We start from the raw sequence: 27,463 nt of genomic DNA on the forward strand, positions 1-27,463 counted from the left end.
ATGCCGCCAAAGGCGGGGTCAGGCCTCCAGGGGTGGGAGTAGACCTCCAGGGACTGGGTTGAGTCTCCAGAGGCGGGGCCAGTATCCCAGGTAGGATGGGACAGAGTCCTGGATGGCGGGAGTTGAGGACAAGAGACTCAGAAGAGCTTGTCCTTAACGAGGCCATTCCTCAGCGGCTTCCTGGGGGCCAGAAGTAGAGACAGATTAGTCTGGGAAGTTCATGGGGCCCTCTCTCCCCTGCTGAATATCCTCCCCTACTTCCACCTCCGCAAGGACCCTCTTCCCTTTCCAGACAGGTAGAATTGACTAGGGTCCCTGCCAAACAGCACTCGCTCCCTGGTTCCCACCCAGACCGTCCCTGCCATGGCGCTATGTGCCTCCCCTATCCACAAACTCCCTTCCGGACACTCAGAATCTCTGGCCAGTTTGAAAGGTTCCCCCAGTGCTGGGGGTGAAAGGCAGACCTTGGCTGCACTCTATGGCGGAGCTGCACCCCAAGACCCAGTTATGGGAAGTTTTAGGCTTTCTTTTTTGAGATGGGATCCCGCTTTGTGGGCCTGGCTAACCTGGAGCTCCTTTTGTAGAACAGTTTGACTCAGACTCAGAGATGCTATGCTGGTACTAAAGGCATGAACCACCGTGCCAGACGCTAGAGTTTCTAACTAATACAGTAAGTTTTATTCTCTCTGTCACTCAGAGAATGGCAACCTGATTGGTCAAGCAATTCTTGAAGGAGTTATTGGCCAGACTGAGGTTCCCTTTAAGGGAAAAGCCTAGCGGTTTCTGCCTCTACCCCTCCTAGCCTTCAGTAGTCAGCTCCTGAGGGGCGGGCACAGGGAGCTATAGTTGGCAGGGGTCCCTGGTGTCCCTCAGTTTGTGCTTTGGGGGGATGCCACGAAACTTCCTTAAATGAGTCAGAGCGGTGGCTTCAGGAATGGAGGTCAGAGGTCAGGCCTTCAGGATTCCCAATAATGCATTCCCAAGCATTCATTATTCTATATGTGAGTTCTGTAGCAAGAGGGCCCTCCAGCCTCATATAAGGTTAAGTGTCTCTCAACCCTGTTCTCTTAAGCCTTGTGGAAATCATTAGAATGTTCTAGAAGCTTACTTAATATGTCCTCACCATCTCTCTACAGACCTCACATTAAACATGCCACTTTAAGGCCTGGGCGGTGGTAGTTGACACTCGGGAGACAGAGGCAGATGAATCTGAGCTGGAAGCCAGCCTGGTCTACAGAGTAACAGAGCGAGTTCCAGGACAGCCAGGGATATACAGAGAAACCCTGTCTTGAAAACCAAAACAAAAAGATATCACTTCAAGTCAACACACCCCAAATGAGCCCCTCCCCCAACTTTGAACCCCATCTAGACAAACAGCAGTTTGAGCCATAAGCCTGAGTTCACTCATTCTTTGGTCTAATGCTTTCCCAAGCGAGGTGCTTCAGTGGTCCTTTGATTTTGAGATTTTTGCCTACATCAGTGCAAGGCAGACCGGCTGTCCCTCCCGCAGGCTCGCTCAGACCTCACCTCACCCTCTGGCTGAGCGTGCGCTCAGAGCGGCAGTACACACCCGTCCTGGGCCCCTGCATTCGGTGCGCTGTGTACCTGAACACTTGGTCCTCGGTTGGTGGCATTGTGTGGGGAGAAGTAAAAGCTGCAGCTTTTCTAGAGAAAGTACATCCTGGAAGCCACAGTCGCTGCTTCAGGCCTCACCCAACCTGAAGTTTGTTCTTTCTGTGGAATGCTTGCAGCTCCTCAGGACATGGGCTTTGCTTTGGCTACCATGGGGCTTGCTGCCATCTTGCCACAATGACAAACAGGAAGGAGAGCAGTGGCTCTCATCAGGGCTGTAGAATCTTTTGAACTACAGAGATGAGGTTTTGTGAGGGCTAAAGTTATGTTTTAAGTTTAAATTACTGTGCTTAAGAGACCTACAAAACAGTGATGCTTCTAATCTGTAAGCCCTGCTTGCCAAGGACAGATGGCTTCCTGGAACACTGCAGGCTGGTCATGAAAGACAACAAGCGAAGCCTGTTCCCTTCAGTAATCAAGGGTGGTTGCCTCAACTGCACAAGATGTGTTGAGCACACAGAGGAAGTACATATGTAGGAAGTATGTCAGGATGTATGCTTGCCCTCAGTGGGTGAGGGCAGGAAGTATGTAGCCTAATGGGTTTTGTCTTTGAAGCACCTAAGTAATCTAATTCAGCACTGTTCTCTGGGAATCCCAGGCATGGACCTGGCCAGTGTCTGTCATCCTGGCCAGAACAGAATAAAGCTTGCTTCAAATTTGGTTCACAAATTGTGGTAGTGGTCTTATTCTTGCCCAATGGGATTAGCACTTTCTGGGTCAGTGGAGGCTGAGAATCAGGTGCAACTGAGACCAGCATCATTGAGGTGAAGTCTTCCTAAGAGTGTTTCCTCAGGGTCAGGACACAAGAGCTGTGGTCCAGAGGGGGTCACCTTCCTTGTAAGATATAAGAGTCTCCCATGTGGTACTGGCCTTGAAGGCATGAGAGGGTCACTGAGAAGCATGAGAGGCCACTGGTGAAGGTTGGAGATGCCAGCATGTTGGTGATTCCTCGTCATGAGAGGGCAAGTGGGGTGGAGCTGAGCGAGCAGGAGCTGCGTGCTGCGGGCTGCGTATGGCAAAGCCCACGAGCTGCAGCTGCCCGAGCCCTTCGGAGTCCAGAAGATCTTGAGTGAGTCCCAGATGTGCAACACTGAGATTCAGATTTCATTTACACCACTGGAACTTGGTTTTGCTCCACTTTGAGTGTGTGTGTCCTGGCTCTTCCAATTTGAAGTAAGAACTGTTTTATTTTTGGAATTTACAGAAGTCTACAATTAAGAGACTTCAAATAAATTTAAGAGTGGTTGAACTTTTTAAATGATGAAGTTTTTTGCTTTTATTAATTTATTTTTCCTAGACAGGATTTTTCTGTGCAGCTCTGTCCATCTTGGAACTCACATACACCAGGCTGGCCTCAAACTCACAGAAATCCACCTGCCTCTGGCTCCTGAGTGCTGGGATTAAAGGTGTATACCACCACCACTTCACTTGTTTGCTTTTTGAGACAAAGTCTCACTAAGTAGCCTTATCAGGCTTGGGACTCAGTGTGTGGACCTTCCTGGCTGTGAAGTCACAGAGATCTACCTGACTCTGCCTTCTGGCTGAGATTAAAGGCATGTGCCACCATGCCTAGCAAGTGATAAAAAATAGTAAACACTTGGGACTTGAAAAAGTTGGACTGTGTTTTATATAATCTTAACATTAACATGAGATATTGGGGAGAAAAAGAAAGGAAAGGTTATGGTTTTACTACTGATGTGTTTGTGTGTCCAGCTGGCAAATGGTCCATTGTACTAGTTAGTGTTTTGTCAAGTTAACACAAACTTCGGTCATTGGGAAGAAGGAACCTCAACTGAGAATAGGCCTCCATCAGATCAACATGTAGGCAAGTCTGGAACATTTTGTTGATTAATTGATCAGTGTGAACGACCTCAGCCCACTGTGGGTGGATCCACCCCTGGACAGGTGGCCCTGGGTGCCATAAGAAAGCAGGATGCCTGAAGGTAGTGACACACACCTTTAATCTCAGCACTAAGGTGGCAGAGGCAGACAGATCTCTGTGAGTTCAAGGCCTTGTCTACAGAGCAAATTCTAAGACAGCCAGAGTTACACATAAAACCCTGTCTCGAAAAACCAAAGGGAGAAAAAAAGAAAGGAAGAAATAAAAGAGGGAGGGAGGGAAAGGAGGAAGGGAGGGAGGAAGGGAGGGAGGAAGGAGGCTGAGTAGGCAATGGGGGGCCAGCCAAAAAGCTCTCTGCTTTGGTCCCCTGCCCTGACTTCTCTCTGCTCAGCTGTGGCTGAGATGTATAAGCCAGACCCTCCCTCCCTCCCAGTTGCTTTTGGTCAATGTTTTATCACAGGAACAGGAAGTAGACTAGGACACTCACTATGCCCTGGTGCCAGCTCTGGCCACAACAACTTCCTCTGCAGCCCCAGAGTTAGCAGGGGCTGAGATGCATCTATTGTTATGTGTAGGCTTTTATTGAAAAGCAGTTTCTCTGTAGTTGAAGCTGTTCTGGAACTGAAGGAGAGCCTTCTGCCTCAGCCTCCTCAGTGCTAGGATTAGTAGTGGATGCCATCAGGCCCCACCCACTTCCCTTCTCAAGAATTTAGAGCCATGCACTACTTAAGAGCAGTGACTGCTCTTCCAGAGGACCCAGGTTCAGATCCCAGCATCTATACTGTGGCTCATAATGGTCTGTAATTCCAGTTCCAGGTCAGAGGCTCTCCTGGGACCTCTGGGGAAGTCAGGTGCACAAGCAATACACTGACACACATGCAGAGAAGCATCCAAACACACAAAATAAATGGACAAATAATTTTCTAAAACAACTTAGGTCCAGGGTCTAGGGCAGTGGTTCTCAACCCATAGGAGTTACATATCAGACTTCCTGCATATCAGATATTTATATTACTATTCATAACAGTATCAAAATTACAGTTATGAAGTAGAAATGAAATAATTTTATGGTTGGGGGTCACCACAACATGAGGAACTGTATTAAAGGGTCACAGCACTGGGAAGGTTGAGGACCACTGAGGAAGGGTGGCTCAGTGGTTAAGAGCACTGACTGCTCTCTTTTCCTCTTCCTTCTCTCCCTCCTCCTCTTCCTCTTCTCCCTCTTCTTCCTCCTCCTCCTCTTCTACTTTTTCAGACAGGGTTTCTCTGTGTAGCCCTGGCTGTCCTGGAACTCACTCTGGAGACCAGGCTGGTCTCAAAGTCAGAGAAATCCACCTGCCTCTGCCTCCCAAGTGCTGGGATTAAAGGCGTGTGCCACCACTGCCCGGCCTGACTGCTCTTTCAAAGTACCTGGGTTCAATGCCCAGCAATCATGGAGGTTTACGTCTCTCTTTAAGTAGTTTCAGGGGATCCAATGCCCTCTCTGGACTTCTTGGTCTCTACTCATACAAAACACACACACACATGCAGGCAAAGCACCCACACACATAAAATACAAATAATTTAAAAAATAAAAGCAAAGCAAAAGAACGCAGGACCAACAAGCCTGCTCCACAGCAAAAGGTGCCCATGGCCATGTTTGATGCTCTCCAGATTGATCCCTGGGGCCACATGTGGAGAGACTTGACGTCTGAAGGTTGTCCCTCTGACCTCCACACACAGTATGACACATACACCAACCCCACGGATAATAATAAATAAGTTTTTAAAATCCTCCTCCTACATTCCTTTAAAGAATTATTAAATCATATCTCTTCCCTTCTTCACCTTCTGCCTCATGGTGTCTGAGCTAACACATCCCAGGACCTGACTGGTTTGCACCTTCTGGAACTTTCTACAGCCTCCTGCCCTTGCTCCTGCTCAATGCTACTCATACTGTCTCAGGAGTCTGCATGTCCTAAACCCTGTTTGTCTGCCCAGACTAGAGTTGGTGAGGTCCCAGGTTCCCTGCTTGAGCCAACCCCAGACTCCAAGCCAACAGAGCCAGGTAGACTGTTTTTGCATTCTCCTGAGTCCTTGCTGTGCTTTGGGAGCTGGAGATCATGGCTGGGCCTGACCCAGTCTCTTGCATGCATATTCCTTTGGCCTAGCAAGCAGCTCCCAGCCCTGACAGGCTTCTCTCTGGCTCATTCCCAGATGTTACATTTCTGGCTACATAGGCAGGCCTCTGCTTCAGGGTCTTTCCCTGAGGACTGCCAGCATTCTCAGGAACCACACCTGAAAGTAGGAGCTAGGGGCTGAGGCCCCGCCTCACTCACTCATCTTTGCAGGGTGTGGCCATCTGAGCTTCCAGAGCGTCATACTCCCTCAAGTCTTCCAGCTCGCGCATCTGACCAGTCAGCACCTTAGCCGCGAAAGCCACAATGTACTGCAGGAAGAAAAAGGCACCAATGAAACCCTGTGGGTACCACCGGCACACAGGCCCCGCCCAGGCCTGAGGACGACCGGGAGGCGTGGACTCACCAGGAACCAATAGATGTTCATGACCGTGAGGAGTAGGAGCAGAGTGTTGAAGAAAAAATAGTACGGAATGTCAGGCACGGACTGCAGGCTGGAGTGGCAGGTGGCATACAGAACCTTGAGCGGGAACCAGTAGAGGCGGAACCAGAACCTGGCGGGAGGGGCCGTCAGGAAGACTGGGGTGAAGAGGAGCACACTCCCCTCCTTCAAGCTCCTCCTCTGCCTCTGCCAGCTCCTCCCTACCTTCCTCAACATGCACTCACTGCCAGGGTCCCCTGATCCACTTCTGTTTCTTTCTCAGTGCCTTGGCCTGGCAGCCCCACCATGCGCCAGGCCCTGCCCTTTCCCTGCTTGGACAGGCCTTTCTGGACTAGGCCACAACCCTCCTCTGCTTGGCCCTCCTCATCTTACCCATCAGCCTCTCCCTGGACTATTCCGTGGCCCTATCTCCCACCCAACCACAGACCCCTGACCATTCATGCCTCTCCCCCCAATAAGCCACGCCCCCTCTTTTCTTGCTTTGCGTACAATCCAACAAGACACACCCCTCCTGTCTGGCCCTACCCACCAACTGAGCCACAACCCTTCTGTCTGGCCCACCCCTCTCACCAGCAGAAGCAGAAGCTGAGGCAGCCCAGGTTGGCCACCAGCCCGTGCAGGCGATGGTAGGCCCCACCCCTGGCCTTGAAGTAAATGTTGAGCTTGGTGAACTCCAGCTGCACATCACTAACGTCATGGAGGAAGAACACGAGGAGGCCTACATTGTGATACCTGTGGAGTAGGGACAATCACACCAGGACTGCAGTGCCAGGGCCATCTGCCCAGGCCCACATGGTGGGTTTTTATTGTTTGATTGTGTGTATAAAACTGTGTATCTGTGGGCGGCGCCTGCAGAGCCCAGGAGAGGGTATCAGATTCCTGGAACACTGTCCTGGGAACTGAGGCTGGGAAGATGGCTCAGTCTGGTTCCTGGAACCCACATGGGGGCTCACAATCACCTGTAACCCCAGTTCCAGGGGATCCCACTCCATGCAGACAAAACTCCCATAAACACAAAAAAGCAAACCCCCAAAGAACAGTTCACACGTTGTGATTTATGAGCTCTGGCTCCAGCCTCTCTTACTACTGTGTAATCTATGTCTGTGTGGGGTGCGCATGCCAGTGCCCGTGGTGGGCAGTGTCTGAAGCAGGGTGCTTCAGTGCCCTGAAGCAGAGTCACAGGTGAGCCAACATGTGGGCAAGGACCCGAAACTTATGTCCTCGAGAGGACAACCAGTGCTCTTAGCTGTGGGCCATTTCTCAGCTCCCCTTCTTTATTCTGAGTCGGGTCTCACTGTCGCAGCTCTTGCTGTCCTTGAACGCACAGCCTCACCTATCTTGACCTGAGCCCAGCTTAGCCTCTATTCCTTTAGAGACAGAGTTGTGCTGTAGCTCGGGCCTGGAGCTCTGGCTGTCTCGGTCCCTGAGAAGGTGGGAACACGTGGGCTCTTGGCCTTCAGGAGACCTGCTCTATCTCTGGATCCCCTTTGAGTTAAACCCTTCCTGTATGTCTGGGTCGAAGTTGTCATACAGGTGGGTGGCAAGATGGCTCAGTGGGTAAAGCCACTTGTCACCAAATCTGACAACCTGAGTTCAATTCCCAGGACTCATGTGGTAGAAAAACCAAATCCTGAAAGCCCTCCACACCACCTCCCAAATAAATAAATGTGAAAGGAATTTTCGAAAAGGGTGTTACACAGGCTTAGGCCCAAGGGAGCAGAGAGTGGGGACGGGTCCCCAAGCCCTTCTCCAGGCCTCACACACCCCTGAGCCAGGATCCTTCCTTGCTCTCGCCTCAACTTTCACACGAGCTCTAGCCAGCCTCTGTCACCTGCCCTCTCTCTCTCCTGATGAACTCACCGGAAGGCGTAGGAAGAGGCGATGAGAAGTAGGGTGACCACGTGATGCACCAGCATGACCACCGAGTCCTTGCGCCAGCTGTCCATGTACATGGTGGCATAGACCGAATGGCAGTAGAAACTCCCCTCTAGCAGGTATGCGACCGCTATGTCCCAGGGCACGGCCATGCCTGACCTCCAATCTAGGGACAGTCACAAGCACAGTCAGGGCCTCTGTGTCCCCTGAGACTTCCCCACACGGCCTCACGACATGTGCTGAGCATGGGGAGGCTGGGAGTATATTCATCTAGAAGGTTATTTACTGTGAACGTGTGTGGGCACCTGCCTGTCACAGGACCCTGTGGGGAGGTTAGGGGACACTATGGAAGTCAGTCCTCTCTTTCTATTCTGTGGGTTCCCAGGGATCAACTCAGGTCACCAGGCTCCACAGCCTTACTCAGGTGAGCCATCTCACCAGCCTTTGCCTGGGTTTGAGTCAGGATCTCACGTAGGCCCAGCTCACTTCAAAAATCTCTATGTAGCCAAGGATGACCTTGAACTCATAACCTTCCTGCCCCTACTTCCTGAGTGCTGGGATGCTGTGTGTGTGGAGGTGATCTCATTGAAATGGATGGGACCAAGGGCCTCTGGGCAAGCTCTACCACCTCAGCTCCAGCCCCATGTTGTTTGGGTATGTTGTTGTTGTTGTGTGAAAATCATTAGGTAGCCCAGGCTGGCCTGAGAACTCATAGCAATGCTCCTGCCTCAGTCTGAAATGACAAGTATGTACCATCATGCCTGGCTAAAGTTCCCCAGGCCCACCCTGCAGACAGAGTGGCCTCCTGTTACAATGTCTGGTCCAGTGGCCTCACCTGTCTGGGTGGGTCTCATACAGAGGACCCTGCCTGTAGCCTGCATCCCCCACTTCAGCCTTCCCATGCCTCTAGGCATATCAGTCCCCACTCAGGCATTTGTCTTCCTGGTAAGCCCTGTACTACCCACTGCTCCCCACTGTGCCTCTTCCTCTCCCCTGTCACCAATGCTCTGTCCCCAAGGTCCTTTTGAATCTGTCTGGGCCTTTGTGACACCTGTGTCGCCAGCTCAGGCAGCCAAGCAATAGAGTCACTGAAAGACTCATTAGGGCCTGCAAGATGACCCCACAGGCAGAGATGCTTGCCTCAAACACCCGACAACCAGGATCCTGCCCACAGAGCCCACAGAAGGTGGAAGAGAGAGGTGACTCTCCAGAGTTGACCTCTGACCTCCAGCCAGCACTGGGTCTGAGGCAGAAGGACAGTAAAGTTTGAGACCATCGTAGGCTGCATGACACCCTGTACAAAATTCCAGAAGACCCGCAGGAAGGCTCAGTGGGTAAAGGCACTTGTCACCAAACCAGACGACCTGGCTTTCATTCCAGGGCTCCACATGATGGGAGAGAGAACCAATGCCCAAAAGCTTCCTGCACATGTGTCCCCTCCCACATTGATAGAAATGAATATGTTTTTTAAAAGAGGGAGAAGAACCCCACACACTTCTCCTTGTCCTCCAGCAAGCCCCTAGTCCTCACAGTGTGCCTACCTGCACTGCCACACTTTGCACACTTCAGCCAAAGTCACCTTCAGTAGGGTCCCTGTCCCTGGTGACATCCACAGGCCACCTCCCTGAACCTGTCCCCTTTTTTCTCTTGCTACTTCTTGCTATGAACAGACTGGATGTCCCCTGGAGGGCTTAGAGGCCTCCTCCTGACTGTCTAGCACAAGCTGACCTGGTACACCACGCTTCAGCCTGGGGCAGTGGCTCAGGGGTAGAGTCCCTGCCTTGAACGGCCCAGTGAGTGACTGTGGGTGTGGCTCAGGAGTAAAGAGTAGAGGGACAGCTTAAAATCCCTCAGTGACCTGTGAGGACATGATCAGTTGTGACATCTACCTAGCATGCAGGAGTCTCCTTGGTTTCATCTCCAGAAAAAAACCACAAAAACCTGTGGGTATTCAATAAATGCACAACACCCTGTCTCAAACATAGATCAATCATGGGTCTGTCATCTGCCCACGACAGTGCATGCCTTTAATCCTAGCACTCTGGAGGCAGAAGCAGGCAGATCTCTGTGAGTTTATGGGTAGCCTGGCCTACATAGTGAGTTCTAGGACATCCAGGGCTACACAGGAAGACCTTGTTTCAAACAAAACAAAACAAAACAACAAAACAAGACCATGAATTACCTACATAAAAGCACATTCAATGCAACTAACACCACTCCTTTTCAAACTCAAAATGGTTTGTTCTGAGTGGTGATGCATACCTGGAATTCTGGCAGTTAGGGGGCTGAGGCAGGAACATCCCCAATTTTGGGCCATTCTGGACTACATAGGAAAAAAATTGCATGGTGTTTTCCATGTGGAGAAAGTCACTGTAAGTCCTAGTTGTGTACCACCAGAAAGAATCCTCTCAGCCTATCCCTGTCCCCCTCAGAAAGCATGTCTCTGCACCTCCTAGATCACTGATAATTCCTATGGTATTAATTACCCCAGATGATATTAATTCCTGGCAAGGAACCCCTCCCACTTTGTACATTTTTATACCTACAGATCTCCATCCTTATCCATCTCTGAAGCTCAAATTCCAGCCAAGAGTTGACTCTTCACAGAACCATCCTATGACACCCCAGGGCCTTTGCACATACCCTTGCAGCACTGCCTCTGATGGAAGCCCTCTTCTGACCACTCCACTTCCAGGGGTCCATAGCTACCCTTGTCTTGGGGTTGGCCTGATATCAAGACTTCCATTGAAATATCTCATTGGGCCCACTCCACGGGGAGTGGGATGGGTGGGTGAAGTGCCTGTGTGCATGACACGCACAGTGTACATGTGGAGGTTAGAGAATAAGTTTTCAAAAGTCAGTTCTTCCTTTACACCATGTGGGTCCCAAGGATAGACCTTGGGCTGTCAGGCTTGCCTGTGCTACCTTGAACAATCTCCACAGAGTCCTTTGCACTGGTCCCACAGGATTCTTACCATAGAAGACAGAGGGTGGGTCATGGAAGAAAGGATAACTGGTGCCCAGGAGCAGGTAGGCGCAGTAGCTCCAACAGGCCAAGTAGAACAGAAGCTTCCAGGCGCTTTCAGGTAGCCTGGCGGCATCTCTAGGCTGCAGACGACACCGCTTGGCCAGGGGCTGCAGGGACATGATGGGAAGTGGTTATCACTGAGGAGCTCGGTGCTCCTCCAGGGGGCAAAGTGAGGCCCTGGGACTTAGGAGGCTTGGTGGCATTGAGAAGGCTGGGCCTCTGTGCCCATATCATCTGGGGTAACCAGAGCCTACGTGTCAGCCCATAAGGGCTAAACTTAGCACCCAGCTGTCCTGTGTGGCCTGGAGAAAGGAGAGGGAAAGGGAGAGGACAGGGTGGGGCGACAAACTCAGGCTTTAGGCAATGGAGCCCAGGGAATATGGGGGCTTAGGTCCTAGCAGGGAATGGGGGTGTGTCAGGGAGGGAGATGGGGATGACCTGACTATTGAAGGAAAATACCTTAGGGGACAAGAAAACTTGAAAACACCAATGCTCCACCATCCTGGGAGGAGACAGGAAGGGAAATTGAGTATGAGAGGGCACCTGGGAGGGAAAGCTGGGGGACCAAAGACTGTGAAGATGGAGCCTACTAAGAGAAATGGGGGATGGTGTTAGAGGGAGAAAGGGGGAGGGGACAAATGTGAAAGGGAGTCACGCGATGGTGCTGCGCCTTGACTTTGGGGACACAGAGATGTCACAGGAGAGTGTGCCCTGAATTAGAAGTGCATTATCCCAGCACTTGGGAAGCTGAGGCAAGAGGATTGCCATGAGTTTCACCAACCTGGGCTTCAGAGTGAGAGACTCTCAAAAAACGACAAAAGACAGTTGGAATAGGTGGACTAGAGTCAGGGAAGGCTCCAGCACCGTGGGGGGTGGAGCTCCAGAGCTGAACGCCAAACCCAGCCCCCTTCCTCTGAAGGTTGAGGCGCCCCCCCCCCCAGCACAGAGCACTCAGCAGTTGTCATGGAGACAGCCAGAGCCCAGCTCCTGTAACCCCTAGCAACCAGGCTGCTGCCAAGTTGAGCTTGGAGAGTGGGACAGCCCCTCCACCCCTTTCTAAGGAAGAGTGAGGGTGGAACTGAGGTGGCATCAGGCCGCCTCAAGGCCTCCAGCATCCTAGCTTGGCGCCAAGAGAGTGTCTGGGCCAAGGCAGATGGAGACCACGGCTGCACTGCGCCTGCGCCTCGGCCCTTCTCACTCTTGCCTCGACTTCTCCTCAGCAGCTGGGTGCTGAAGTTGATCCCTCCAGTGGGTGACACCAGGCAGGGTGGGCTCTGGAGCTGGACAACACCCTGTCTTGACTTAACAAGGAACAGCCTCTTCCCACCAGCAGAGAAAGGCCCCTTTGTTGGCACAAAGCTCTCTGTCCCCGCACCCCCCTGCCACTTTCAGTTATACTGGGATGGGATGTCCCCAGCTAGATCCCTGGGAAGTATCCACCATGGTACTGGCCCAAATGCCACAAAGACCCCCTCACCTCAGGAGAGGTAAAGAATAGGCTCACGGGGCCAATGTCATCAGTACAATCACTACAGGGTCATTCTTCAGACCTGGGCGGTGGCCTTCCTTGTCGCCAGGAAGGGAACATTTTGACTATCACCCCATGGGGGCGGCAGAATCCATCCTTGACAGGGTCATTTCCAAGGTTGAGCCCCTCGGTTTGGCCCATGACACGCAGGTCTGTGCCATCACTGGTTGGGGGTGATGTGGACCCCAGACAGGGGCGGAGCCTCGACTGTACAGACTAGGTGTAGGCTCAGCAGCTCCTCGTGACGCAGGGCACAGATGACCTCTGTATATCTCGAGGCCTCTCGGTCCAGGATGTAGGCTCTTTGGTCCCCAAGCCGAGCCTCAGGAAGGGCCCCCCAGGTCGGTCCTCCAGTCTGCAACAGCCCAGAGGCTGTATGGAGCAAATAGCCCTAGATTCTACCAAAACGACCCAGGACAGGGTGTGGATCTGGTTTCCCTGGACCCAGAACATCCCACGTTATATTGGACACCAAATCCATCACAGCGTCACCCCAATTCAGCCACACCCCCGCATTCAACCAGCGCAAAGGGTCTCGCGATAGCCTGAGGCCCCAACATCCTGGGCATCTCCAGATCCAAGCCCCCCACTTTCCAGCCACCACCATGGACATAGGAATAAGTGAGGAGAGGCCCCACTCACTCTCCCGTATGCAGTTCTCAGGGGCCCCCAGGTCTCACTGACCCGAAAGATGTGCGTGGTGGCTGCCGAGCGCAACGCTGTCCATCCCAGAGCGCAGAGCACGGCCAGCAGCAGCTCGGGTGCAGCCAGGTGCGCGTGCTCCGCCAGGCCGCGGCGTGCTAGTCCCCAGCCGCAGTCCCCGCAGCCCCGGGCTGCCGCCAGGGCCGAGGCCCAGCTTCGTTGCAACATCTGTGCATAATTCGGCATGGGCTCTGGCGCCTCGAGCCCGGTGGTTGTCGCCGCAGCAGCCATGCTATCCGCCCGTCTACTGTCTCCGCTGCTGTCTGCACCCGTCCCAGTTGCTGCGCGTCCTCGCGTCACGCGCGCCGCAGCCAGGCCGGGGACGCGCGGCCTCCACCAGAGCAAGAAGGGGCGTGGTCTCTCAGGCCCTGCCCCTCATGATGCTGGTCACCACCCTTCCTGCCCTCTGGTGGTGCGGCTTTGAGATCAAGTGGTCCACTGCTCAGTCTGCGACTGCCCTGGGGGCTCTTCTGCAGTCAAGTTCGCTCAGCTGGTGAAGGTGAGGACAGACTGACATTCACAAATTATCCTCTGACCTCCACCTGGGCGCCCATTCACACAAATAAAAGCAATGAGACAATTAAAAAAAAAAAAAAGGGATTTGGCCTATGCTCTGGGTTGACACTCACCCTTTGCTCACTGGCCTGAATGCAGAGCACCTGGTTCTGTGGTGCAGCCGGCTTTGGAGCCTGTGAGGGTGAAGCTGACAAATGGTAGTGGAGGGAGGACTGTCCAATGACCAGCTTCCACTGTTCCATCACCAGTGACCAAAGCCATAAAGATTAGCCTGTTCAGTTTCCTCTATTGACTCCTCCAGCCATACAGCCTCTTGTGCTGATCTTCCAACTGAGTACTGCCTCGTATAGTGAGAGTGGCTTTGAACTCCTGATTCTCTTTTCTGCCTTCTGAGTGCTCGGGAGACAGCTTTGAACGACCATGCGTAGTTTATTCATTGCTGGCAGTGGAACTCAGGCTCTGTGCCCGCTAGATATGCGCTCTACCACTGGGGCTACATCTCCAGCCTCCTGCATGTGCACACATGCACCGTGTGCACTCATGCACGCCAAGGGTATGAGCACGGAGGCCGGAGATGTCCACTGTCTTCATCAGTATGTAAAACCTTTGATGTGCATGTGTCTGTGTGCACACATGTCACCTGAGTTAAATGCCTATGAACTGGAAGGTAGATCCTATGGAGATGGAGCTACAGGATGCTGTTGGCTGCATAAACAGAACCCAAATTTTCTGCAAGAGCAGTACCCAGGCTTAACTACTGACCCATCTCTCCAGCCCTCCTACGCCCACCATGTAAAAAGATGTCATTTGGTGTATTTTGTCTGTCTGGTGTCCAGAGGCAAGGAAGGCATCAGATCCCCTGGAACTAGAGTTACACACTGACAACTGAACCTGAGACCTCTGCAAGAGCAGCCAGTGCTGAGCCACCTCTCCAGCCCCTGCTGTTCAGTCTTCGAGGCAGGGTCTCACTGACATAGGGCTCACTGGTCCAGCTCCACCAGGCGGCCAATGAGCCCCAGGGAGCTTCCTATCTCCCACCCCCAGTCCCCAACCCTGGAAATAGACATGAGTCACCTGTGCCCTTGGCTTCTATGTGGGTACTGGGGACCCAAACTTGGACCATCATGCTTCTGGGGAGGCCCACTAACTGAACATGTCACGGGGTCTCACGATGCAGCCAAGGATGGCAGTGAACTCAACCCTCCCACAGCTCCGAGTGTCTAAATGATAGGTGTACCCCACTACTCAAGTGTTCCTGACTGGAAACCCCCATGGGTGAGGGCTTCTTATACTTGCTCCTGAGTTGTTAGGTGACAGGCTAGGGGCTGGGGCCCTTTCCAGTCTTCCTTAGCAAATCCTGGTGTCATCTGGCAAACACAGTGCCCATCTGTAAACGAAGAAGCTGGTTCAGCCTGAGTTTCTTCTTGGCAGTGGAGTTGGGATGCCTGCCAATGAGGTGTGGTGATGTGTGGTGCAGGCCCAGGACCAGGGCTCCCTAATGGTGCCCATGCTACACTGATACTGGTGTCCTGTCCCCTCCTGCCACACGGCCAAGTGTTAGTGGCTGCACTACAGTGGCATCTGAGTTGGTGTCAGATGGCTACCCTAGCAGTTAAGATGAGGTCACAAGCACAACCAGGGGCCCAGAGCCAGCACATAGGATAATCAGCCTCCTCCTTCCTGTCCAGTGGGACCCTACCAGTTTGGGGCTCCTCACTGTAGCTAAGTCTGGTAGGCAGGGCCCAGCATGGGTCCATCCTGCCAGGGACCCCACACCCATCGTGCTGTGCAGAGTGGCAGCCCAAGCAATAAGCGCCAGGGTCCAAGATGTGAGTGGCAACATCCTTCATTGGTGGCCATCTTGATGGATCTGTACCTCAGTTTCCCTGGCTGTTGACTGAGGCTACCAGGGGTACAGTAGACTGAGGTCTGTGGGACGGGGGAGGCTTGGGAACCACAGTGGGGTACCCTGAGGCTTGGAGTGCAGGACTGGTGGTATACAGTGAGGTGGGAGCCTGGAACTCTCCTCCAAGTCCCACTCCTGTCAGAGTGAGCGCCTGGTGGGCATCAGGCAGAGAGGATGGACAGACTTTATTGGCAGACAAGGGAGAGAAGACAGCATCCCACGGCACACAGTTGGGGTCACCAGGGCATCTCCATCTTAGGCACTGGGCGCATACTGCAGTGCCAGGCGATCGAAATCGTTCTCCTACAGCGGGAGATGGGCCACATGTGAGCAGTACAGCCTTCTCCCTCCCATCGGGAACCTGCCCCATCCCCAGGACTGCTCTGCTCACCTTGGCCTGGTATTCCTTGATGAAGGGGTGGGCCCTGTGTGCATCCTTTAGCTGTGACAAGTATCGGTTTGTCACCTGAACAACAATGGGTTGGAATTAGTTGGCCAGATATGGAGATCCAAAAGCCACTCCACCTTGCAGGACAGAGTGAGAGCAAGGGAGGGAGCCTGACCTCCACCCACAACCCAGCGCCAGCACATGCTTACAGAACCTGGCCAGCACATCCATAGCTAGCCTCAGGTATGCAGCACAGGCCCCAGGGAGGGAGCGGCCAAGACAGTGACTGGCTGAGTGGACATGTCCTAGATTCTAGGACAGGTTCTCAACCTTCCTGCTGCTGTGACCCTTTAATACAGTTCCTCATGTTGTGCTGACCCCCAACCATAACACTTTCTTTGCTACTTCCTAAGTGCAATTTTGTTACTGTTATTGATTATAACATAAATATCTATATGCAGGTATTTGAAAGGCTCATTTGACCTCCAGGTTGAAAGTCACTATTCTAGGACCTAAAAGCAAGGTAGTTCCAGCCCAGCCCTGTCTACGCAGGACTGAGGATGGCTGTCTGTCCTCAACTGGGACAGCTCAGCAAGCTGCATCCTGGGTACCTATGCAGAAAGCTGCACCAACTTCCTCTTCCCCTAGATCTCCACTGGTACCTGCCTGTCCTGTTCCCATCCTCACCACCATCCTGAGGGGCTGAGGCCTGAGGCCCACCACAGCCTACCTCAGGGGGCTTGCCCAGGTGCTGTGACAGTACAATGAGATTGATGAGGGTCTCAGGGTGGCCACTGTCCTGGAGAAAAATGAATAGGCAGTTAGCAAAACCCAGGCCTGGAACCCACAGACCAACATCTGACTGAGGCCAGAAAGAGCTAGCCTAAGCTACCACAGAAAAGGTAGGTGGTACTAGGCTGTCCCAGATTTTTTTTGCCATGCACTCTGCAAGGCAGAGGGACCAAGGCCTTGTGCGTCCTGCTCCTCCTGGCCTTGGGGGCACCAAGGTCCCTCACTGATGTGGGGCGGTGGCTGTGAGAGGTAGCTGGGTACCTGGTCTAGGGCAAGCCTTGAACCCCGGAGACCCTAAAGGGACGGTAGGTGTTCGGCCTTGCTCCTGGGCGCTGGTTGCTTTCACATAGCTTCAGCCCTCCACAGCCCCTCCCAAAGAAAGGTTTGTGGCCAAAGAGCCTCAAAAGATCTCCATATTAATGATACCTAAAGGCCAGAGGACGTGGCCAATTAAGCATTCTTTTTACAAATGGTATTTAACTTCAGGCCCACCCTGAGAACATGGGGTACAGCTTCATCCACTTTCTGCCATGACAATAAACCTTTTAAAATTGTGGACTTCCTCTCATCTTTGGGGCCCGCTGTGGGGAACCGTGGAGGTCTTCAACTACCGAGCCACAGTCTAATCTCCTTCTCTACGTTCCAGCCACGGAGCTGACCAACGCAAGCAAAGTGAGTCACCAAGACAACGTGACCAAGAGTCTCATTTCCCCTTGGGGTGCCAGTGGAGCTCATCTTCTCCCTCACCACATCTCAGTCCTTCTGCAGCCTCTCAGTGGCGTCTGGGAGCCCAAGGGCTTGAGACCAGCCAATCCTCATGTGCCTTCTTGCCCAGGGGTCCCCAACCCAAGAGCTCTGCCCCAGCAGGAACTCAGACTGGGATCTCCCAAAGTGGACCTCTGTGGCTTTAGCTGAATTCCCGCTTCTGTCCCCTGAGCTGTGGTTCTGGCCACCTGGAGTGGCAGACATGAGGGACCCACAACTCAGCCCAACAGGACCCACGCCCACACATGAGCTACAGCCCCACAGCTCCACATCACCAGCCTTTCTCTATTGAGGCAGGAATGGCAGGCCAGCTTTAGGTTGAGGACAAGCAGATGGAAAATAACTAGTTGTGCCAAGTCCCCCAATAGTGACCATGTTTAAAAAATCCCCAAAGCCTGTGGCCACAATGGCCTCTGCTGATCACCTGCTGGGCTTGGACATTATCCTAATGATGGACCTGGGTCTGGTGCAGCCAGCAGCCTGTGTGTGGTGCAAGAGTCTGGTGGTAGTCCGGCAGGAACTGCAGACTTCCCTTGTGGGGAGCTCACTCCATACAAACTCATAGTCCTCCTGTTGTAAATGCCCAAGTGCAGTGGTGACAGGCCTTCCCCTCAGTCCTTAAGACATTTCAGAGCCTTGCACACAGGAGTCAGCGCATGGACAATGCCTGTGTCCTCCTAAGGACAGCACAGGGCATGCCTCAGCCCAAGGCCCTTACTCAATTTGTTTTTTTTGTTTCTGTTTTCCCAGGGCAGTTTTTTTTTTTTTTTTTTTTTTTTTCCCCAGCCTTGGCTATCCTGGAACTTACTCTGTAGACCAGGCTAGCCTCAAACTCAGAAATCTATCTGCCTCTGTAGGGACCAAAGCCATATGCCACCATGCCTGGTTATGCCTCTTTAATTTCAAGTCAGGCCCTTCACCCCAGCACTCTGGACTGGCGGGTGAAGGGTCACCCTGGAGAGCCACACAACAGGCAGCTGAGGAGGAAGTGGATCTGGAGAGCACACGTGTTCACTAATCAGGCCATCAACAGTTTTCATGGCCAGCTGTGAGTTTCCAATGGTTTGGGGTATAGAAATGGTGTGCTGGGATGCCCACGACAGCCAGGGCGTGCCCCACCAACCTTGTCCAGTGCCTCTTGAAGCACACCCTCTGCGGTCTCCCAGCGGCCCTGTGCAGAATGGCAGGCTGCCTGGCCATTGAGCAGCAGCAGTGTGGGCGAGCACTTGTCGGCCAGCTCCTGGAATATGTAGTAGGCTTCTTGCAGCTTCTCACCACCCTGTGAGGACACCTATGTCAACTGCTGGTCACCTGCTGGCCCAACACCCTCCATGACTCAGCCCAGGGAGAGACCAGCTCAGGTCCTGCCTCCCTTCCAGCAGAGAACCCCGAGTAGAGGGATGTGAGATGCGCATGGGCCAGACGTCCCTTCTGCCACACTGCCTGGCTCTAACCACTGTTAGGATGCTGTGGGAAGGGCTCCCAGGGATGTGGTGTGTGTGTTGGAACCAAAGGGACAGTGAATCTCAAAACAGTAAAAAGCAGTGCGGCCTGTAAGTTCAGCTACGCTGAGGGCTTAGGCAGGACAGAGGTTCAAGCCTTGGCTGCTCAGACGATTCAGCAGGCAAAGGTGCTTGCTGCCAGACCTCCACCCCTCTGCACATGCATGCCCCAGCCCAGGACACTAAAGTGTGCACAGTCCTAGCCCTGCCTGCTTACAGAGTAAACTCAAAGCCACCACGTGGAGCCTTATGAAGTTCTGTCTAAAATAAAAGTTAACATTCTTTTTGGCTTTTCGAGACAGGGTTTCTCTGTGTAGTCCTGGCTATCCTAGAACTCACTCTGTAGACCAGGCTCGTATTTTACTCAGACATTCTCCTGCCTCTGCCTCCTGAGTGCTCAGATTGAAGGTGTGCGCCTTTACCATCTGGCTCAAAAATTAAAATGTTTTTTAAAAAGGTCAGGGAGCTGAAGATGGGTAAGCAGCTATTCTTTAAAAGGACCCACTGCAGGCATCCACTGGGCACCCCACAACTACCTGGAACTCCAGCTGCAAGGAACTGACACCCCCTTATGGCCTCTTCAGGCACTGCATGCACAGGCACAAACCAATCTTTAGGAGGGTCGGGGTGTGGGGTTCATGCCTGTATCTCAGCACTAGAGTGATGGAGACAGAAGATCAGAATTCTAAAACGGCCTCAGCCACATGGCCAAGCCAATGACACCCTGGGCTATGTGACACTTGCCTTTAAAACAAAGCAAAACAAAATCCCTCAAAGCTAAATTTAAATAAGAATAAGTAAAATATGGCTGGGTGCAGTTTAGTTTGCAGCACTTGCAGGGCACAAGTAAGACCTTGGGTTCCATGCCAGTCCCATAAAGAAAGAAAAAACCAAAAACCCAAACTGAAAATAAGTAAGTAAACCTCCAGAAAGCTTGGGGTCATTCTCACCCAAGAGGAGAATTTGAGAGGCCAGAGCTGGGCTCTCCTGTAAAGGCTTGTAGACAAAAGGGCTCAGAAAAGAGGCTAAGCCCAGGAACCAGAACAGGGCAGCTGGCAGGAGGCAGGCAGTGTGAGCTAAGGATTCCCAGCCTGCCACCAGCCTGTCAAAGGAGGCTGGGAGTAGAGCAAAGCCCAATCTAGGAGACGCAGCCCAGAGCTGGCTGGCTGCCTGGCTTGGACCGCTCCCTCCAGGAGCCTCTGCCAGTGTCTGCAGGGCTCTGCCATTATGCTACAGGTGAGGCTTGGTTAACAGAGGAGTGCACCCACAGGAGTGACGCTTCTTAGTCCCTACCCCTCTGCCCCCGGTTCCTGGGGAGCTTACCACAGCCAGGTTGACCCAGGCAGTGGCTAGTTGGGTGAGGGTGGCGTCCTCATCTTGGTCTTGCATCTTCTTCAGCTCCTTCCTGGGACATTGAAGGGCGGGCACTGAGTGGCCTGGGGATGGACCCTGGCATACTCTCCTACTAGTCTGTGTCCAGCTGATACAGAGAAGACAAGGCTGGCCCACCTGTTGCCCCACATGGTACAGATCCAGAGAGATGCTACCCAGAGACAGAGCTTGGTTGTGTGGTAAGCTCCAGCCCTGCCACAGCCTAGGGAGCTGCTACTCTGCCCCCAACAACCCCTACCCCATCCCCCAAAGAACTGTGACAGGACCTGGCTTCCCACATGTCCCATGCAGAGTCTCCCATCACACCACAGGACAGTGTCCACAGCATTACAGAGGAAGCAGGCAGAGTCCTCACACCCTTGTTCCCCGTAAAGGGCCCCAGGTAGAAGCTAGGTAAAGGTTGGTGTGTCACTTGAATGGGGAAGCTGAGGCTGACATCTGGGCACTGTGGTCCTGGCTGTGGCTCACCGGGCTAGGTCCAGTCTGTCCAGCTTGAGGAGGATCTGAATCGTCATGGCCATGCTGTGGACAGGGCAGACACAGTGGTTGTCAGGTACCTGGCCTTGCCAAGAGAAACACTTCCACTTTTCCAGTGAGATGGCAGGGGTTGGGGATCTTCCCTGGGCTCTGTACAAACTTGCAGGTGGAACCCTGCTGACTGCACTCCTCTGCTGGCCTCTGTATGGGGTGACAACACAGCGCACTGCCTGATGCCAGGGCCCTAGAGTACCTTCGCCTGCCGTCATCAGCCTCTGTCTCAGCTCTTGGGAAGCCATGACTCGTGTGGCCACTTGTCCCTTGCTTCCCTTCTGGATGGGCTGGTCTCAGTGTTAGCTGGCTGCAGCTGCCAGCTCCATGTCTACTGACCTTCTATTTACGCTTCCTCTAGTTCCAAGACAGAACCTGTGATCGTCTGCCCCTTTCTTTCAGACAGGTTTCATGTAGCCTAGGCTAGACTCAAATTTTAGATTAGCTGGGGGTGACCTTGAATTCCAGATCATCCTCCCTCTACCTCCAAGTTCTGAGGTGACAGGCAAATGCTCTTGCCGCCTCACCCCCACTTAAAACAAGCTCTCTCACTGTGTTGCCCAGGCTAGCCTCAAAACCCTAAGATATCTGAGAGATGGTTCAGAGGGTAAGCACTTGCTAGGAAGCCTGGTGATTTCAGTTTGACCTCCAGGGTCCATATGGTAGACACAAGTAACTCTTATACATTGCCCTCTGTCCTCCAGCACACACATGCACTGTTGTACATGTCTGTCCCCAAATTAGGGAGGAAAAATATGTCTGTATGTCTGTATGTATATATGTATGAATGTATGTATGTATATGTATGTATGTATGTATGAATGTATGTATATGTATGTATGTATGTATGTATGAATGTATGGGCTTGATTCACCTCCCTCCGTTTTCTAGAGATGGGATTTTAGGTATCTGCCTGCCTTGCTTAACCCTCCTTCCTGGTTTTTTGTTTTGTTTGTTTGTTTTTACTAATTTTAAGCTCATTCTTTGACAACTCTCACATGTACATGACATATCTTGATTATATTCCCACCCCCACCCCCCCAGGGTCCTTCAGCCTGGACTTACCTAGTTCTCTTTTCTTTGTATGTGTGTGTGTCCGCGCGTGTGTGCACATGTGCCCAAGCACAAGTGTGGAGATCACAGGAAGGACAACTTGTGGGAGTCAGGGCTAGCCCGGGCCCCAATGAGAAGCTGTCTCAGAGAAGCTGGAGGAAGCAGGCTGCAGGCACTCACCACTCCAGGCCGTCGCCCTGGTGCAGGGTGCGCAGGGCCGCATCTGGGTTCTGGTCGTGGAAGTAGATGGAGGCGGCCATGAGCAGGAAGGTGGTATTGGTCACAGCCACGCTCCTGCTCATCTCTCCATCGAGCTCCAGCACGATGCTGTCCCTGCGAGATGTGGCTGCTTACTGAGAGGCTGAGGCAGGAGTTGGCCTCATGCCTCTGAGGGGTCCCATTCTTCAGGAGCGCAGAGGTGTGTCAGCTCAGGGGTGCACAGGAATGAGCAACAGAGCGGCCAGCCCATCTTCACAGAGCACCTGGCGACCCTAACATCCAGCACCAAGGCCAGCCATCGTTCTCATGCAGATGGCAAAACAAGTTGGGAGACGTGTGAGCAGGCACTCCAGGCCAGCTGCGTGCTGGGGGTTGGGGGGGAGCTGCATGTGACAGCTGAGAAACTGCATCAGAAGTTGTCACCTTCTGGGTGGTGGGAATCCTAAAGGCCTCTGTGCCATGGCCTGGCTTGGGTGAAGCAGGCAAGACAGACTCTACCCTGGGGATGGCCAGCACAGCTGCTACGAAGGGCAGCATTGTTGGGTCTGAAGCTCTAGGACAGGGCTTGCTGAATGGTTACCAGAGGCAAGGCCACACTCATGCTCACCATACAGCCACGCCTTTGCAGCAGGCTCTGTCACCACTTCCACTGAGCAGGAGGGAGATGGAGACACCACAAGTGCAGGGGTAGGAAGGGAGGACATCTCACCCTCTGCAGGTTGGAGCAGACCCTGGGCTGCAGGCTATTTGGGCCTAGTGCCACCTGCCCTGGCCAAGTCTTACCTCCGGTTCTCACTGGAAAGGTACTCAGCAAACATGCGTACAGCCTGGAGCTCTGGGGCCGAGGAGGGCTTGATCTCGTCCAGGACCACACCATACTTCCTCTGCGGGGCGTCACAGTGCATATCAGTCCTTCTCACCTGAAGGCCTCGTGTGCCCCACAGCCCATGTCACCAACACATTGCTCAAGCTAGCAGCGCCATGTGCATCAGCAGCAGGCAGCCAGGGCACCACACTGTCCCTGCTGCTGTAGCTGGGGACATGTGTCAGCAGTGTGGGAACAGTGGGTGTCTGCTGTGCCCCACCTTCCCCCACCTGGCAAACCTCTTCCTGGCACCTATGGCTACTTCTGGAGCCACCTGTCCCTTACTGTGCCTTTCTTACCCAGGCTGCTCTCAGACTTGCAGCAATCCCCCTGCCTCAGCCTTCCAAGTACTAGGGATCACCATGCCCTGTTGGGAAAGTCACACCCAGTTTTTCCATGACGCACACAGAGCATGCTAGTATGGGGCTGGTGACACACATTCTGTGATCGGCTGTTTTTCAGGCTCCTCCTGGGGCACCTCAGCCCTTGACCTGGGCCAGAGTGAAGAAGACCTTTTCAGAGGTCACTAGAAATATATCTTTTTGAGCAGGATTTTGCTGTGTAGCCCAGGATACCCTCAAACTTGAGCTCCTCCTGCCTCAAGCTCCCAAGTGCTGGGATGACAGGCCTGTACCACCCTGCACAGCTTAGGGCTGTTTTTAGAATATACCTCACTGTTTTATGTGGGTAATGAAGCTAGGCATGGTAGCACGAGGGAGGTAGAGGCAGAAGCAAGGTCATCCTGGGCTACATAGTGAATTCAAGGCCAGCCTGGGCTATGTGAGATGGTTGCCAAGCCTGACGACCTGAGTTCAGTTCTCAGGACCACACAATGGAAGGGCAGAATGGAGTGCGACAAGGGGCCTCTGCCCACACTCACCTGAGCGAGGTATGCTCTGTACAGGAAGACATCCCTCTCTACTTCTCTCTCAGGACTGGACAGCTGCGAGGAGGAGATATGCAGAGTGAGTCTGAGGAGCCTGCTGGGCAACTTCCCTGGTGGTGCTCACGCTGATAGCTCTGGGCCTTAGCTAGAATCCAGAAGCCCCAAAGGGACTTCCACAGAGGGCACACAGTGTGCAAAACCCTGATCTTATCTCAACTGATATGAGCCCAGGAGGCTCCGCCATCATCCGGGGTATCACACTGTGCAGTGACATTACGGTTGTGACAGCAGCACTGCATGCCCCAGCCCTGCTGGGTGCTTGACAAGCCCAATGAATTTGGCTTTGATTTTATTATTTGGGGAGTTTTGGAGACAGGGTTTCATGTAGACCAGGCTGGCCTCAAACTCACTGCATAGCTGAGAACAAGTCCCTGCATGCTGGGAGTACCTGTGTAAATAAGTGACTTTCAAAGGACATCCACAGAATGGCACCATCAATACGGCCACCCTCCCACCTCTTCGGCCCCATGCATAAAAGAGGGAGCTTCCCCACCAAGGCCCCCAGGGCCTTGCAGCTGGAAGTGTAAGAACAGGATGGACCTGCAGAACTAGTTGATGAAAGCTATAGAAGGTGCTAGCCTGTGACCCCAGCACCCAAGAGGCTGAGGCTAGACCTAAACTGGGTGAGACTTTTCTGGGGATCAAGAGTTCAGGCCTTCCCAGCATCTCTCAAAGCTTACACAGCAGAGTGTGAAGGAGACAGGCAGCTTTGGAAAGAGTAAGGCAATGAGACACAGGAGACTAGAAGTCTTGACAGAGGTGGGAAACTAGACCCACTGAAGTTCTGGGCACACAGGCCAGGCCATTCTGTGGTGAGTGGATATGCATATTTATTTTAGCACCCAGAATAGATTCTATCACTCCTCCTGCCTCAGCCTCTGGAGTAGCTGGGACCACACACTCTGAGGGGCCCCTGATCACTGAAGTCTAGGACCAGCAGCACTCATGGGGCCAGAAACTGCAGCAAGGAGAGGCCCTGCCTCAAGCCACCTATAGTTCTAGTGCCCTCCCTGCTAGGAAGAAGCAGATGTGCGACCAGGCCACCTGTGTGCAGTCTGAAGGTTCCAAGGGAGAGCTGCTGAAGGTGTCCTGGGAACTCAGCTGAAGGACTAGCCTGAACTATGAGACACCATGAGGTCCCCAGGTAGAGACTGGGGTGGCTGATGTCTAAGGTGGGGCTGCAGAGGGGCCTGTTGGGGGTACAAAAGGAAAGATGAGAGGTAACAGAAGCTTCAACTAACACTGGGAGAGGACACAGGGTGGGGCTAGAGGTAAGGAGCACCTGACCCAAACACCAGAGCCCCCAAGTTTGAACGGCATAAGGAAAGGAAGGGAAGAAGATGCCAGTATCACAGAGAGTCACTGAAGTAGACTGCTGGGCCAATGACTGGTGACTAAACATTTATTGTCTGAATTCCTAAAGTTCAGAGTCCAGAATCAGGAACTTACATCTAACCACATAAGTCCTTAAAAGCAGAGACACAAAGTACTGAACAGAGGGAGATATAAGGGGTTCTAAGGATGACAGGATCCCACATCCCGCTGCTCTGAGATGGGAGAAGAGCCTGGGACTAGAGAGAACCTTCTAGGAGCTAGACATCATCAGTCAATACATAACCACTGGAAAAGCCAGGGCGTGCTACTTGTCCAGAACCTTAACAAAACAGAGCTTTTAGCCTGGTAAGAATAAGCTCCACACACTTTACCCTGGCCATAACCCAGACCCTGCCATTTCCTGACTGCCTGCTCTGCCTCTGTTGCCAAGGCTACGACACCTGGAGTTCCACCAACTCCATCCCTCACAGAGCCCAGCAGGAATGCTGTGTTTTCCACATGAGTGTACAGTGAGGAATGAGTGACTGGTGGTTCTGTCAACAACACAGGCTGTTGCAAACACTGTTTCCATCTTTAATGAACTAAAGACAAGCTAAGCATTGTGGCACAGGCCTGTCATCCTGCAACTGGGAGGCTGAGGCAAGACTGATGAGTTTAGGGACAGCCTGGGCTAAGTGAGACTGTTTAAAACATAAAACAAAACCAGGGTTTTAGTCGGTAGAGCACTTGCATCGAAGCTCTGCTTTCCATGCCCAGTGCTGCATGGCTGTGCACACTGTGATCCCAGCACTCCAGAGTCGAGGCATGAACATCAAGAATTCAGTGTTCTTCAGCAACATGGGGAGTTTGAGGCCAGCCTGGGCTAAAGGAGACTCCGTCTTCTTTTATAACCAAACTTCTCTTTTTGGTGGAGGACTGGGGGGAGGAGAATACAGTTCAAGACAGGGTTTTTCTGTGGCACCCTGGCTGTCCTTGAAGTCGCTATGTAGATCAGGCTGGCCCAAAACTCAGAGATCTGACTGCCTCTGCCTCTGAGTGCTGGTATTTAAGGCATGCGACACTACTTCTGGTTTAGTGCTATTATTAAGACAGATTACAGTATTATACGACTGACCTAGAACTCCTCATGAAGATCAGGCTGACCTTAAACTTACAGAGATCAACCCGATAGAAGGCGTGCACCATGATGCCTGGCTTTAGACACTTAAAAAAGGGGGCGGGAGCCGGGCAGTGGTGGCGCACGCCTTTAATCCCAGCACTTGGGAGGCAGAGGCAGGCGGATTTCTGAGTTTGAGGCCAGCCTGGTCTACAGAGTGAGTTCCAGGACAGCCAGGGCTACACAGAGAAACCCTGTCTCGAAAAAAATCAAAAAACCAAAAAAAAAAAAAAAAAAAAAAAAAACGGGGGGGTGGGGGGACGGGAGGTGGAAGAAACGAAATACTAAGAGGTTTTAAGATAGAGCCAGTGGCGCACACCTGTCACCTCACCATTATTACCCAGACTTCAGGTCAGCCTGGGCTACAAAGTGAGCCCTGTCAATCAACCAACAGACTGTTGGAAGCTGGGCACAGGGGTGCACGCCTGTCATCCTAGCACTGGAGTAGTAGAGACTGAAGGCGCAGGACTTCAAGGTCAGCCTCGGTTACACAGTAAGTTCAAAACCATCCTTGACTATAAGAGAAACCTCCTCGGACCAGAACCTCAGAGCGCGCTGCCCACCTTCACGCGCTGCGCCTCGTTGATGCACTGCTGGTAGCTGCCGATGTAGAAAGCGTTCTTCACGTCGAACAGCTCGTCTACCTCTCCGGAGCCGCCAGAGACCGCGCCAGGAGCTGGAGGAGCCATGTCACCACACCTCTAAGCGGCCTTCTTCCTGGGAGACACGTAGGCCGGAAGAGGGCCCCGCCGCAGGGAACTATGGGAAACGTAGTTCTATGAGACCAATCGGAAGCGTTGAAACAGAAACCTTGCAAAGCCTCCCGAGAACTATAGTTCTGATTCCGTCAACAAACACAAAGCCTTCAGGGCCAAAACACTGAAAAGAGTCCGAAGCTGGGACTGGTTGAGAGATCTGGAGAGGGTGGCTGCACAG

General features: G+C 52.8%; 2 protein-coding genes across 2 annotated transcripts; both read right to left on the bottom strand.

Annotated features, from left to right (window-relative positions):
* Positions 1-35: 35 nt before the first annotated feature.
* Positions 36-15,599, bottom strand: Cers1 (ceramide synthase 1). The gene is made up of 7 exons (XM_034519862.2): positions 13,147-15,599; positions 10,882-11,041; positions 7,892-8,072; positions 6,602-6,763; positions 5,996-6,143; positions 5,791-5,900; positions 36-180 (listed from the first exon to the last, which is right to left on the bottom strand). Exons 1-7 carry the CDS (start codon positions 13,393-13,395, stop codon positions 138-140), a joined length of 1,053 nt encoding a protein of 350 aa, XP_034375753.1. The 5' UTR covers positions 13,396-15,599; the 3' UTR covers positions 36-137.
* Positions 15,600-15,754: 155 nt separating this feature from the next.
* On the bottom strand, positions 15,755-27,299 carry Cope (coat protein complex I subunit epsilon). Its single transcript, XM_034519863.2, has 10 exons — positions 27,091-27,299; positions 23,971-24,033; positions 23,009-23,109; positions 22,187-22,339; positions 20,894-20,947; positions 20,357-20,438; positions 18,655-18,810; positions 16,705-16,773; positions 15,978-16,052; positions 15,755-15,889 (listed from the first exon to the last, which is right to left on the bottom strand). The coding sequence occupies exons 1-10, from the start codon at positions 27,214-27,216 to the stop codon at positions 15,842-15,844; spliced, it is 927 nt and encodes a 308-aa protein (XP_034375754.1). The 5' UTR covers positions 27,217-27,299; the 3' UTR covers positions 15,755-15,841.
* Between the last annotated feature and the right edge of the window lie 164 nt (positions 27,300-27,463).

This window comes from Arvicanthis niloticus, chromosome 16, assembly GCF_011762505.2.
Source record: "Arvicanthis niloticus isolate mArvNil1 chromosome 16, mArvNil1.pat.X, whole genome shotgun sequence".
NCBI classification, from domain to species: domain Eukaryota; kingdom Metazoa; phylum Chordata; class Mammalia; order Rodentia; family Muridae; genus Arvicanthis; species Arvicanthis niloticus.